Raw genomic sequence first — 15,544 nt, 5'->3', positions numbered from 1 at the left:
AGAAAAGCCTAAACTTAGCTAAATTAAGGGAAAATGAAGAAAAACATGGAAGTTCACCATTATGCATACTCTTTAATTCTCGTCTTTAGGTCGATGTGATTTTTCTTTTTATGAAATGAGATTTAAGTTCCTGATTCTTTGAATTTTGAGGCAGTGTACTGGGTAGTGAGAGGAATGTGGATTCTGAATGTGAATGTGGGTTTAAAGTCTTAACTTCTCCCTTAATTAGCTGTGTGACTTTGGGCACGTTTCTTAGCTTTTTGATACTCCATTAACAGTTGTATTTATTATTAAGGTGTTACTTGTGAAGGGTTTAACTAAAGAGCCTGGCGTTTCCTAAGTGTAATAAATATTAGCTAACAGTAATAAAAGGATATAAATACTAAATCATATGCCTTTATTGATGAACCATTTCTCTGAAGAGTCTTATTAAAGTAGTGGATTTATAGGATACTTGTGGACTTCTACAAATTTATGTTATATATTGAACCTCCTAGAAGGCAACTTGGGTGCACAGATAAAAGTACTTTTTTTTTTACAAGTATATTTGTTGACTGGAATAAAAAAATATGGAAGACAATATCTTTTTTCCCTTTTGAAGGCCTGAAATGAATACTTTTTAAAAACCTTTTAAGTCAGACTTACTGAATAGAAGTTTTAACATAAAGAGAAAATGACAGCTGTGGTTTAATAATTCTTCCTGTTATTTCTCATTAAGAAATTTTTACAGATGAAACAATTTTGAAATACCTGCAGATTCATTAAGCAGATAATCTTCATTTAGGGGAGGAAATTGGAAACCAAGCTGACATGAAAGCATTTGTTTTGCATTTGTAATATTCCTTTCCTAAAATTATTTCAGTGTTTTTGTTGTTGCTTTGACAACTCCAGAGACACATTTATTGTTGACTTATAGTTTAAACTTGATGCTTCCTCAAAAAATAATGTCGCTGACACATGATACAGAGAAACTCATTACAACAGTCACATTAAAGCCCACAGTTACCACTTGGGAATTGGAAGCATTGAAGTATGATAAAGAAAAAAAAAATGTTTTAAATAATCTAAATGCGAAATTTATGAAAACTTTCCCTAGGGCCAGTTCATCGTATGCTATTAATGAACCCTGTTTGTGCTGGCAGTATTCCATCTTTGGCCTTATGCCTGAGAAACCATTCTTGAGCACATATTTAAGCGGGAGCACACATGTTCTTTTGTGGTATTGCTTGCGCATCTGCCAGCTTTGAACAAAATTGTAGGCTCTGTTAATAATACTCCTTTTGTGTTTGCTGAAAAAGATACAGCACTCTCAATGCTTTTGCTTTGAAAAATTCTTTTAAATGTTCAGTCTTTAGAAAACCTCAAAAGTGGCATGGTAGATCCAAATCATTCAGAATGCATAGAAATGGAAAAAAATCTGGATCTTCCTTCCGAAGAAGATGATGAAGATGAGAACGAAGCTATTGAAGAGGAAAAAGAAGTTGAGGAAGGTAAGCACTGTTTGAACTGACTCGTCTCTGATACCTATCACTGATTTTAATTTAGGTTTTAATTTTAAACATTTTGGACATTAAGGATTCTGTGGCATGTAGTTAATTAGGCCCTGAAAACTTGTCATTAAATCCTATAGTGCTTTGGTCTTCATAAAGGACAGTCATACTACTAAGAAAAGTAAGTGATAAGAGTGTTGTGTCATTTGGTGAACATGGCGACGTGAAACTTTTCATCCTGAATTTTATACTTTGTCAAAAATGATAAAAAATCATTTAATAAGAAGCAGGGGCTTGCCCAATGGCTTAGCGGTAAAGAATGTACCTGCGATGATGGAGACAGAGGAGACATGGGTTCAGTCCTTGGGTTGGGAAGATCCGCTGGAGGAGGAAATGGCAACCCATTCCATTACCCCAGTAATCTTGCCTGGAAAATCCCATGGACAGAGGAACCTGGTGGACTACAGTCCATAGGGTTGCCAAGAGTCAAACATGACTGAGCACAGTACAGAAATAAGAAATAATAAATTAATTACTTATATTAAACATTATTATAAATGGCATTGATAAATATCTGTTCTTCAGGTGCTTATTACTTAAAATAAATGGCAAAGTGTCAAATAGCAAAATGGACTAATTTTCATCTTGTATGTGCAAACTCTAGTAAAGAATCTGCTAAAAGAATCTTCTATCATTCAAGTATAAGTGATGATACTCATTATGGCAAGCTGTAGGCATCTCCTCAGAGAATAGAATGCTCTCTGGAGCTAGATTTCTTCAATGTTGTAATATGGAAAATTTAAAATACATTTCATAAATGGAAAGTATATGAAAATGTTAAAGTTTTTTCCCTTTGTTTTCTTGTATTAAAAATGGACAAATATTCATTTGTTTAGAGGTAGGTTTTCTTGACTCTTTGCTATTCTCTTTCTTGGCAACTCATGAATCCTTCAACTTGAGGGAAAAATGAAAATCAGTGGGGTGAAGTTAACATAATTCCATTCTGCTTTGCAGTTGGATTTTTGATCAGAGATTTTTGGTGGAATGGTAATTACAATGAAGGTTTTACCTATGGATTTTATTTGTGACAGTAATTAATTCCTGCTTACTGTTGACTGAAAATTGGTTATATTATAAAATTTGGATTGCTATTTTGTTGGCCATGGTTGGCTCTAAACGTTGGTTTTTAGAAGTATAACAAATTCTAAAACATTGTATTTATATGAAGCTGGCAAAAGTGTGAATCGTAGCAAAGTTCTTATCCTTAGTATTAAGAAATTAATCAAACAGTTTATCTGGAGTTGTGACTGGTACCCAAAGGAAAAATAAGTGTCAGTTCAGTTCAGTACAGTCACTCAGTCATGTCCAACTCTTTGCGACCCCATGAATCGCAGCACGCCAGTCCTCGCTGCCCATCACCAACTCCTGGAATTTACCCAAACTCATGTGCTTCGAGTTGGTGATGCCATCTAGCCATCTCATCCTCTGTCGTCCCCTTCTCCTCCTGCCCCTAATCCCTTCCAGCATCAGTCTTTTCCAATGAGTCAGCTCTTCGGATCAGGTGGCCAAGGTATTGGAGTTTCAGCTTTAGCAGCATTCCTTCCAATGAACACCCAGGACTGATCTCCTTTAGGATAGACTGGTTGCATCTCCTTGCAGTCAAAGGGACTCTCAAAAGTCTTCTCCAACACCACAGTTCAAAAGCATCATTTCTTCGGTGTTCAGCTTTCTTCATAGTCCAACTCTCACATCCATACATGACCACTGGAAAAACCATAGCCTTGACTAGATGGACCTTTGTTGGCAAAATAATGTCTCTACTTTTTAATATGCTGTCTAGGTTAGTCATAACTTTCCTTCCAAGGAGTAAGGGCTTTTAATTTCAAGGCTGCAGTCACCATCTGCAGTGATTTTGGAGCCCAGAAAAATTAATTCAGCCACTGTTTCCACTGTTTCCCCATCTATTTCCCATGAAGTGATGGGACCAGATGCCATGATCTTCGTTTTCTGAATGTTGAGCTTTAAGCCATCTTTTTCACTCTCCTCTTTCACTTCCATCAAGAGGCTCTTTAGTTCTTCTTCACTTTCTGCCATTGAGTAAACTCTGGGATATGGTGAAGGACAGGAAAGCCTTGAATGCTGCAGTCCTTGAGGTCGCAAAGAGTCAGACATGACTGAGTGACTGAACAACACAGTAACTAGATTCTTTAAAAGAAGTCAATAAAATAAAACTTTCTCTCACTTTGTGTACCTTTATTTTAACATAAATGCCCATTTTATTTTAAGACTATCTGATACCAAGACCTACTGAAAAGCAAATTAACTGCCTCAAGACCTACTTTGGCCATTCTAGTTTTAAGCCGTGAGTATAGTCTCAGTTAATTAAATTACTTATTTACTGTTTTTTTTTTACAAACTTAAAAAGAGAAATAATCCATCCATTGAACAGTAAAAGTACAACTTCATTATAGTTTATACGTGCTACACTGTAATTTTTCTAAGTGCAGAATTATTTTGAAGTAATATTTATATAAAATTCATATCTTCATATTGTTTTTATAAGTAAGGAAAATGGTTTTCCTTAATATAGAGTTCTGAGTTTAAATACATTAATAAATTCATCTTAAGTTAATCCTGAATTTTATTTTATTACAAAAGTATCTGTGTGCCTGTTTTGTGCATCTTACTGTCTAATGCATATTGATGTAATAGAAATTCATAAGACAGTAGTTTGAGAAACAGTGATAATCATATCTGTTTCTACATGCTGCTGCTGCTGTTTTTACATAGTCAAATGTATTTACATCCAAGGGAGCATAGTTATAAGTTTTAAAATGAGAGGAATACAAATGAGATGAAGAACAAATGAATTTGAATAAAACTGTTGGTAATAGGAATGTAAAAATCTATACTGTTTTTTTTTCTATTCTGATCTTAAAACATGTTTTTTAGATTAAGCTGTGTCCTACGCATAGTACACATCAATGTACATATCTATGAATTTTCACAAACCAGACACCCTGTGTATCCAGCTTTCCGAAAAGAAAGATCAGATCATTATCAGCATACCAGAAGATCACCTTTATAGTTGTTTTTCCCTCAAAATTTTATTAAAAGAAATTTCAAAGATACTGTTGTTTTTTTTTTTTACAATGAATACCTGTATATTCACTGTTAATTCACTATTAGGATTTTAGTATACTTGCTTTATCACATATTGATTATCTGTCTATCCACTTTTTAATCTATTCAATTTTATTAATAAAATGCATCTCAAAGTAAATTATAGTCATCTTTTCACTCCACCCTAATTTCTTCAGCATGTAAATCATTAATATAGTTAAATATTTATTTTACTTTTTCGCTAAAATTTGCATGTAAGGAAATGGTTAAACTTAAGTGTTTAACATTGGCAAGTCTTAAGTGTACACACACACCCACATGTAACCTAAACCCTTTAAAAAATATGTTACGTTACACTCACTCCAGAAGGTTCCCTCATTTCCCTTCTTACTCAGTCCTTGCACCTAGAGCATTTCTCTTATTATTTAAATGAGTGACTCTGTTGGATATCTAGATTGAAGCTTGGAATTTATTTATATTTTAGATAATTAATAAAATTTAATGCAGATATAAATGGAAATACTAGTTGTTCAGTCACCTTGAATGGGAAGTTGGTCAAGCAGGAGTTCTGTTTTAAAGCTCCAGAATTCACGTATTTTTACTGAAACTTGGAAATGTAAAAGGAATTCTGGAGGAAATGAAAAAATAAAATGGCTTTATCACATATCAATTATCTGTCTATCCATTTTTTAATCCATTCAATTTTTATTAATAAAGTGCATCGGCATAAATTGTAGACATCCTTACATTCCCTTCTAATTACTTCAGCAGGTAAATCATTAACTGTATGATTTATTTATTTATTTATTTTATTTATTTATTTTACTTTTAAGTTAAAATTTACATGTAAGGAAATGGTTAGACTTAACTTGTCTCTTCCATTTCGTATTAGTAAAACAGTGCAGCCTTTTGCTTTTCATCCTCCAGGGTTCAGTGGAAAGTGATTCATTCTGTACTGGAAGAAAGAAAAGATAATGTTGTTGTCATGGCAACTGGTAAGTTGTACTTAAGCAAGTAACTTATTCTTTAAAAAATAAAGCTTCAAGATTTTGAAATACTTAATCTTTCCATAAGGTATGTATGTATACAAATGGTGTAAATTGTAGAAGAGAATGAGCTGAGGGTAGATGCTTGAATTTTGCACGAATTAACTCTTAGGAAGGTAGCACATTAGTAGTGACTGTTCATCTCATGCAAGTACAGTGTAAGAAGAAATCAGAGTACCAGCGATCTAATTTTATTTCTCTGAGTGTATTATTTTTATTTTAAGGGTATGGAAAGAGTCTGTGCTTCCAGTATCCACCTGTTTATGTAGGTGGGATTGGCCTTGTCATCTCTCCCCTTATTTCTTTGATGGAAGACCAAGTGCTTCAGCTTGAGTGAGTAAGGCTTTCAGAGCCACATTGCCACCCTCTTTTTTTTTTAACTCCTGTGAAGGAAATACTTGATTTATCATGTATGTTAAAATCTAGTTCCTATTAACACATTTCTGTAAATGTTGCTTTGTTTTTACTAGTAATATATGATACTTTAGTGAAACAGCTTATCTTCTTTCTTGAGTTCTCTGTAATTTAGGGCTACCAGATGACCCCCCGCCCCCAAATTTTTTTAAAAAGCAAATTTTATGCTGGTTAACACTACATATCACAAAATTCTTCTCTCTGTTGGTTACCCTTCTTCTTTAGCTTGGTATGAAGTATATACATAGAGGTGTAGTTTTCATTTATGAAAACCATTTAAATTCCTTCGACTTGTGCTTGCAGTCTTTTTGGAAAATCCACCTTAACAACCAGTCTTCCAATATAGCCACTGAAGGAATTTATTTACCACGTTAGTGAGTTACAGAAAGAGATTGCAAACAAGAGAAATGTACATCATAACTTTTTGTTTCTTCTCACTTAAAAATGAAGTTGATATTTGTAGTGTGCACATGCTTCCAGGATATTTGTTTTTCTTCTTACAGAATATCCAGTATTCCAGCTTGTTTTCTTGGATCAGCACAGTCAAAAAATGTTGTAGAGAATATTAAATTGTAAGTTATTTCTATGATTCCTGATCATGTTGTCAAGTGTCTGTGGTGTTTTTCTCAGTGGAAAAACCTGACTGAACTTACTAGCCTACCCAGTATATTCAGATTCATCCATGTTGTTACGTGTACCAATAGTTCATTCTTTTTTATTAGATTACATTATGTGGATATGCCATAATTTGTTTATCTGTTCACCTGTTGATAGACATTTGGATTGTTTCCAGTTTGGGGATTTTACACATAAAGATGCTGTGAGCATTTGCATGTGTTGTTGTGTTTAGTCCTGCGACCCTGTGGACTGCAGCCTATAATGTTCCTCTGTCCATGGGATTCTCCAGGCAAGAATACTGGAGTGGGTTGCTATGCCCTACTCCAGGAGATCTTCCTGACACAGGGATCAAACCAGGGTCTCCTGCATTGCAGGAGGATTCTTTACCCACTGAGCTCCAAGGGAAGGCCTGTGCTGAATTACATAGTTATTCTCTGTTAAGTTTTTGAGAAACTGCCAGAATTTTTGAGTGGTTGTACCATTTTACATTCCTACTAGCAGTGTCTTAGAATTCTAATTTCTCCTCATCTCAGCCATCACTTGGTATGGCCAAAGTTTTAATTTTAGCCATTTTAATACAATGTCAGTGTTTGTTTAAAATTTTTTTAATTTAGTTTCATCTGTGCTGGGTCTCTGCTGCTCTGCGGGCTTTTCTCTAGTTGCAGAAGAGGGGCTACTCTTTAGTGGCAGTGTGTTGGGTTCTTATTGCAATAGCTTCTCTTGTTGCTGAGCACAGGCTTTATGGTGCAGGGGCTTCAGTAGTTGTGGCACGTGGGCTCAGTCATTGCTGCTGCCAGGCTCTAGAGCACAGGCTCAGTGGTTTCAGCACGTGGCATGTGGAATCCCCCAGTACCAGGTATTGAACCTGTGTTTCCAGCATTGACAGGCAAATTCTTCACCACTGAGCCACCAGGGAAGCCCCTCAATGTGTTTTTCATTTGGATTTCCCTATGAGTACATTCGGAGAAGGCAATGGCACCCCACTCCAGTACTCTTGCCTGGAAAATCCCATGGATGGAGGAGCCTGGTAGGCTGCAGTCCATAGGGTCGCTAACAGTTGGACACGACTGAGCGGCTTCACTTTCACTTTTTACTTTCATGCATTGGAGAAGGCAATGGCAACCCACTCCAGTGTTCTTGCCTGGAGAATCCCAGGGACGGGTGAGCCTGGTGGGCTGCCGTCTATGGAGTCGCACAGAGTTGGACACGACTGAAGCGACTTAGTAGTAGTAGTAGTATGAGTACGTTAAGGCTGTTTATTGTCACCCTGCTTATTTAACTTATATGCAGAGTACATCATGTAAAATGCCAGGCTGGGTGAAGCACAAGCTGGAATCAAGATTGCCAGGAGAAATATCAATAACCTCAGATATGCAGATGACACCACTCTTATGGCAGAAAGTGAAGAAGAACTAAAGAGCCTCTTGATGAAAGTGAAAGAGGAGAGTGAAAAAGTTGGCTTAAAGCTCAGCGTTCAGAAAACGAAGATCATGGGATCTGGTCCCATCACTTCATGGCAAATAGATGGCAAATAGATGGGGAAACAGTGGAAACTGAGAGACTTTATTTTGGGGGGCTCCAAAATCACTTTAGCTGATGACTGCAGCCATGAAATTAAAAGACACTGCTGCTTGGAAGTAAAGGTATGAACAACCTAGAGAGCATAATAAAAAGCAGAGACGTTACTTTGCCATCAAAGGTCTGTCTAGTCAAAGCTATGGTTTTTCCAGTAGTTATGTATGGTTGTGAGAGTTGGACCATAAAGAAAGCTGAGTGCTGGAGAATTGATGCTTTTGAACTGTGGTGTTGGAGAAGACTCTTGAGAGTCCCTTGGATTGCAAGGAGATCCAATCAGTCAATCCTAAAGGAAATCAGTCCTGGATATACATTGGAAGGACTGATGCTGAAGCTCCAACACTTTGGCCACCTGATGTGAAGAACTGACTGATTGGGAAAGACTGACGCTGGGAAAGATTGAAGGCAGAGGAGAAGGGGACGACAGAGGATGAGATGGTTGGATCGTACCACCTACTCAATGGACATGAGTTTGAGCAAGCTCCGGAAGTTGGTGATGGACTGGCGTGCTGCAGTCTGTGGGATCGCAAAGATTCGGACGTGACTGAACTGAACTGAAAGACTAATTATGTTGAGCATCTCTTTATATATTTATTAGCCATCTGTTTATGTTGTTTTTAAATCTGTGTATCTTTGATGAAGTGCTTATATCCATCTTTTGCTTATTTTTTTTCTCTTTTGAATTTTGATAGTTCATATTATACATTCTGAATATAAATCCTTCACTTGCTATGTGGTTACCAAACATTTTCTCTTAGTTTATGACTCCATTTTTCATTCTCCTAAGAGATTTGTGTGTGTGCGTTTGTGTGTGTTAAGTTTTATTTGGGGCAAAATGAGGACTGCAGCATGGGAGGCAGCATCTCAGATAGTTCTTAGAAACTGCTCCAAAGAGGCAGTGGAAGGAAGATCAACATACAAGATTTTGGTGAAGGCGGACCATTCTCCTAACAGTTAGTTTGGAAAGTATCAGGTTTTCATTTGTATAACGTCCAGTCTGTCAGTTTGTTTTTTTATGGATTTTGCTTTTGCTGTTGCTTTTGGTGCCTCACTCAAGGTCACAGAGATTTTCCTTTATATCTTCTTCAAAAAATGTTATAGTTTTTATGTTTTACATGTAGATCTATGACCCATTTTGTGTAAACCTTGTATGTTATATCAGGTGTTGACTGCAGTTCTTTTTTTGTTTAATCTAGGCACATCCATTTCTTCCAGCTCCATTTGTTGGAAAGATTACCTTTTCTCCACTGTGTTGCTTTTGCACCTTTGTAAAAACTAAATTGACTAAATATACATGAGTTTATTGTTACAGTGTTTAGTTTCTATTTTGTCACTCTGTTTGTCTGTCTTGATTGGTGTCTTGATTACTATAGCTTTATAATAAGTTTTGAAATCAGGTAGTACAGGTCTTCTACTTTTGTTTTCTTGTTCTTTCAAAGTAGGTTTGTTTTTTTTTTCCCAGTTTTTTGGGATCTATTCTAGCTCCTTTGTATTTCAATATCACCTTTTTAACTAAATTGCCGATTGGGATTTGATTAGGTTTACTTTGAATCTAGATATCTAAAGAGTCAGCTGTCTTTATAGTTCTTATCACTGTTTTACCCTGAAGAACTGATGCACATTGAAGTTAAATACTTGCCTAAGATTACTTAGCTTGTAAGAAGTAGAACTGAGATTCAAACCGAGATAGTTTTGGCATCAGAACTAATTATACAGTTCCCTTTGTTAATTAGACTACTGAGTTAGTTTTTAATGATATGAAAATCATAACTTTTTTTCTTAGTTGTTTTCTACCCATTCCTAGTGAAAGCACCATGCCTAGCACACAGTAGATTAAATATTTTGAAGTGGTTTCATAAAGAATATTATTTCATTTTATTTAATTTGATTTACGTCTTCATTTGGTAGAATGGAAAAGAGACTCTACTTATTTTGCCCTAGCCCTAACCTTCATTGCAAACATTGTCTTAATTAGGATTCAGTCTGCACAGAATAGAAATCAATCAAACTAGTTTAAACGAATATGAAATTTTATAGTAAGGATACAGGAATGGCTTGTGGATCCCTATGAAAAGAAATTAGCCAGCCCTCAGGAAGAGACTGGAATCAGTATTGAAAATACAATAGGGCATTTTTTTTTTTAATCTAAATTCTCTGTGTGTCTTCCTCTTGCTTTCTCTCAGAAGGTAAGCATTCTGTTCTGTTCTAGTCACAAAATAGATTGCAGGTATTTTTCATTTACATGTTACAGATCTTGCTGCTTGGAGACTGACTGGTTGTTACTTGGTTAGACCCCCAAATTCTAGGACGGAGACTGACTAACTTGACCTTAGTATGCTTTGCATCACTGTCGCAAGAAGGTGTGGGCAATAGAGCAGAATATACAGGAGAAACGTGGGTGCTGCGGGTTTAATTGTGGAGATGGGATCAGTTGTGTAGGGTAATGCGGTTGTCGTTCTCCAAGGAAGGTGGCATGTAGGTGGATTGCTAACATATAGAAGATTTACTGTAGGCTTGATCAGTTAACTCAGGCGCTGCGATTTGGGGGCTAGACTGCTGGAAATCAGAATCTGGCTTCTAATGGCATCTTATACTGAGTACTTTCTGACTGGTGTTGCCATGTTTGTTTTGATGAATTGAAATGAAATCAGAGAACAAATATATGTGCATATGTCCACACATATAATATGCATTTTGGTTTTATTCAGTGGTTTAATGCATTATTTTAAAAAATTATACTGTGTTATGGTTTTCAGTTATATTCACTGGGTGATTATTTTTACATTTCCTATTTCTTTGTTTTACAGAGGCAAATACCGGATTGTATATCTAACTCCAGAATTCTGTTCAGGTAACTTGAACCTGCTTCAGCAGCTTGAGGCTAATATTGGTAAGTGGGATGATAGAATCTTTATAAGTACTTGTTAAAGTGAGATACTCTTTAAACTTGTGGATGGATCCAGGAAATCTCTGCCTCTCCTGTCCTGTACCACAATTCCTTTTGCCCTAGAAATTAAGCTCCTGGATTATAATTGCCTGTTTGTATACCTGTTTTCTTCTACTGGAGTATAAACTTTTTAGGAGAAAATGCTCTTCTTATTTATTTATATTTTCTTAAATGGCATCCCACTCCAGTACTCTTGCCTGGAAAATCCCATGGATGGAGGAGCCTGGTGGGCTCCAGTCCATGGGGTCGCAAAGACTTGGACACAACTGAGCGACTTCACTTTCACTTTTCATTCTCATGCATTGAAGAAGGAAATGTCAACCCACTCCTGTGTTCTTACCTGGAGAATCCCAGGGACAGAGGAGCCTGGTAGGTTGCCGTCTCTGGGGTCGCACAGAGTCAGACATGACTGACGCGACTTAGCACTAGCAGTAGCAGTATGTTGCTGGCACATAGTAGGCATTTAAATATGTTATTGAATAAATGTTGAATCTTGGATTCTATGATATAATTTCCTTTTTTTGGTATTCTGAATCTTAATCAATGTAGTGGTTCTCTACTCTTATTGTTCATGAGAATCACCTTTCAAACTTTAGAAAATTTCTGATCCTCCAACCTTGAAAATTGTGATTTAATGCACTTGCTGTGAGGTTGTGGCAGCTGTAGTCTTCTCACTGGTGATTCTGATGTTTGATTTTCAGGTTGGAGACCACAGTACCTTTGACTATTTGTTGTCAATGAGTACGATTAATTTTAAAAATTACGTAATATGTCTTAGCCTATTTCTTAGAAAATGTGAATAAAAAATTAGTCAAAAGCTGGTATCGTCTTTGATGTGTATGCTAAAAACATTTTGTCTTGTTTTTTCCCTTCTTGGTGGTCAGGCTCAGCTATCTAACAGCTACAATCACAGATTCTATTGCAATTGTTCATGTTTCAAACATTAAGTTAAACCAGACAATCTTTGCTTTCTAATGTAATATGATCACACTTTATATGTTAAGATAATTCCTAGCACGTAAAGTTTTTTTAAACATTGTGGCGTCTCATTTAATGGTTACTTGCAGATAACTCTGGGAAAGCATTTAACAGTTATTCTAATAATATAATGAAAACAAGTATTTATTTTTTAATATGTGTTGCTGCTGCTAAGTCACTTCAGTCGTGTCCGACTCTGTGCAACCCCATAGACGGCAGCCCACCAGGCTCCCCCGGCCCTGGGATTCTCCGGGCAAGAACATTGGAGTGGGTTGCCATTTCCTTCTCCAATGCATGAAAATGAAAAGTGAAAGTGAAGTCGCTCAGTCGTGTCCGACCCTCAGCGACCCCATGGACTGCAGCCTACCAGGCTCCTCTGTCCATGGGATTCTCCAGGCAAGAGTACTGGAGTGGGGTGTCATTGCCTTCTCCTTTAATATGTGTTAAGTATCAACAAAAGAATGAGGGTAGAAATTAGCATTTGATAAATATATTATCAAAACTGTTAAACTCCCTTATTGGCATGTTATATTTTTACCATTAAAACAAATTTAGTGTGTATCCTATTAGGTTGTATAAAGTTCTTATGAATATTTCAATTCAGATTAAAATCAACAACTCTAGGTATATAAACTCCATGGTTTTATTGCAAAAGTTAGGGTCTTTGTACCTAGTGGTCTGGATATGTTTTGTTCCATTTTAACATTTGCTTTGTTTCTGTGATGGATTTAATCCAATATTTACTTAGAGCTTCTTGATAGGTTGTTCTAATTCTCTATTTTAATTTTTTGTAAAGGAATAAATTATGAACACTGAAATTATTAGAGCTGAGTATCTGCATAAGATGGATGAAAATGCTCTTTTTGGGTGGCTGTCAATGTTGAACAAAATACGATAAATTCTCTCAAGTATTTTTATTTAACTTTCATTTTACAATGCTTGCAGCAGTGAATATACTCAGAATTTCATTGGTACAGTAGTTTTGACATTTAGCTATTCTGATTTATGATTTTTATGAAATGTTATTATTTTAGTAGTGTGGGTTTTTTAACAAAAGCAGCAAGCAGAATTTTATATAGAGACACCTTAAAGGCAAATGTACCTGTAATTGTCTTGTAAATTTGGGAATAAGGCTTTAATGACTGGTGTGCCAAAATGAAATATATCCTGGACCTGGGCAGACACCTGGACTTGCACATTTAATGGGAAAGTTGGCAGAAGCTTGCATCAGCTGGTTGTGAGGGACAGTTTAACTCCATTAAAAAATAGTAGTTGTTGTTGTTTTAGTTGCTCAGTTCTGTCTGAGTCTTTTCCTATCCCTGCCTACCAGGCTAATCTGTCCATGGGATTTCGCAGGCAAGAATACTGGAGCGGGTTGCCATTTCCTCCTCCAGGGGATCTTCCTGACCCAGGCGGCGAACCTGCATCTTCCACGTCTCCTCCATTGCAGGTGGATTCTTTACCACTGAGCCACTGGGGAAGTGCAAAAGCTAGTTAATCAAACCTGTGATTTTAAGGAGGGTTTTAAAATGAAGGAGCTGTCATTCTTTGTTTTAACCTATTTAATTTAAAATCTGGGTCATATAGTTTTGAAAGCCAAATAAGTATAGTGGTAATACTGAATTTTTTCCACTCATCAATTAATAGAATTTTGATGTGAATCAACCTGGATTTGCTGAGATTTAGCAGGGTTTTCTTTTTTTCTTTCCTTTTTCTTCTCCAACCCTGTTGTAATCGGTAATCTCAATGAATTGCAGTTATATGCATGCTTCTCTGTCTCTTCCTTTAGAAATGTGAGCTCCTCAAGATCATGAATTGCATTTTACTATTTTATTCCTAGGAAAGTGTCTGGAACATAGTATGCATTTCCCCAGGTGGCGCTAGTGTTAAAGAACTTGCCTGCCAATGCAGGAGACAGAAGAGACACAGGTTCGATTCCTGGGCCGGGAAGATCCCCTGGAGAAGGAAATGACAACGCACTCCAGTGTTCTTATCTGAAGAACCCCATGGACAGAGAAACCTGGTGGGCTACAGTCCATGGGGTTGCAGAGAGTTGACTGAGCGACTAGCACAATAACTATAATAATAATATATATATATTTAAATTGAGCAGTCTTTTAATGCCAGCCCCTATCTTAGCATTTTATGTGAATGATCTTAATCTTCAGAGTAACTAAAAAAATGTTAGCTACTTTTATTATCTACCTTATACTTAGGAGAAGCTGACACTTGAAAGCTTAAGTAACATGCTTAAAGTAATATAAATGGTAAGCCAAGTTATGCATCTAGGTAGTCTGACTTATGTTTTTAAATAGGCCCCAGTGGCAAAACTTCCCCTGGGCCAGGAAGATCCCCTGGAAGAGGGAATCACAGTTTACTCCAGTGTTCTTGCCTGGGGGCTTCCCTGGTGGCTCAGAGGTTAAAGCATCTGCCTGCAATGCGGGAGACCAGGGTTCAGTCCCTGGGTTGGGAAGATCCCCTGGAGAAGGAAATGGCCACCCACTCCAGTACTCTTGCCTGGAGAATCCCATGGAGGGAGGAGCCTGGTGGGCTGCAGTCCATGGGGTTGCAAAGAGTTGGACACAACTGAGCAGCTAACACACAGTGGCAAAACATAAATATGAAGATAAACATTAAATTGTGATCATCCCCGTGGAGAGGAAAAATTATTTTTTTCTTAAATATTAATTTGGTGAAAGTGAAGTCGCTCAGTCGTGTCCAAGCGATTAATTTGGTAATCAAGGGCAAAAGCTCTGCTGTCATTACTTTGAAATATCTGAAGACATTTTCATGGATGGTTATATAGTAAAGCCCTTTTCTGAGAGACATTACTATACATTATTGATTCTGATTCAGTGTGGGGGTAGGGGTGGGGGCTGAGCAAAGGGGTTGCTAGGTGAAGAAGGAACAATTTGCCTTCCTTCTTACCTACTTTGTATAAAATGAGATATAGTTCTTCCCTTCCCTTTTTATATTAGAAACTGTGGATGTCATCCTGTCTTTCAGAACTGGCATTTCAGAGGAATTCTGTAGTGATCATTCACAGACAGTGATGAATGTAATCTCAGTAGAAATATGCTGACTTTTTCTCTTTGGATAGCTAATCCATGAGATAAAATTAAAAGTATTATGAATGAGAATTAGAACAGCTCTTCTTTTTAAGGTATTATCATTGCAGATGAGTGATAGCTTTGAGGACAGAGTAGTAGTAATTAATTTCTCTGAGAAATAATGATGAAAATCAAAATTGAATAAATATATTATTTGAAAAATAGATATTAAATACTTCTTTCTTTTATCCATCTGCCTTTTATCCATATATCTCCCTTTGCTTATTCTCAGTAATAATTTTT

General features: G+C 36.6%; 1 protein-coding gene across 4 annotated transcripts in view; it reads left to right on the top strand.

The window, feature by feature from the left end:
* WRN (Werner syndrome RecQ like helicase) overlaps positions 1 to 15,544 on the top strand; it is a 114,429-nt gene that overhangs the window by 40,820 nt on the left and 58,065 nt on the right. For 3 of the 4 annotated variants that reach the window (XM_018042051.1, XM_018042049.1, XM_018042048.1), the window contains 6 exons: positions 1,349 to 1,490; positions 3,777 to 3,852; positions 5,541 to 5,608; positions 5,884 to 5,992; positions 6,577 to 6,645; positions 11,074 to 11,156. In XM_018042051.1, the coding sequence (XP_017897540.1) occupies positions 1,349 to 1,490; positions 3,777 to 3,852; positions 5,541 to 5,608; positions 5,884 to 5,992; positions 6,577 to 6,645; positions 11,074 to 11,156 (547 nt within the window). The remainder of the gene's footprint in view (positions 1 to 1,348; positions 1,491 to 3,776; positions 3,853 to 5,540; positions 5,609 to 5,883; positions 5,993 to 6,576; positions 6,646 to 11,073; positions 11,157 to 15,544) is intronic. The other variant, XM_018042050.1, reaches the window with a different exon arrangement.

The sequence above is a fragment of the Capra hircus genome, chromosome 27 (genome assembly GCF_001704415.2).
Source record: "Capra hircus breed San Clemente chromosome 27, ASM170441v1, whole genome shotgun sequence".
NCBI lineage: Eukaryota > Metazoa > Chordata > Mammalia > Artiodactyla > Bovidae > Capra > Capra hircus.
The sequence above is the reverse complement of the archived record's forward strand: the minus strand, read 5'-3'. Positions and strand labels throughout refer to the sequence as shown.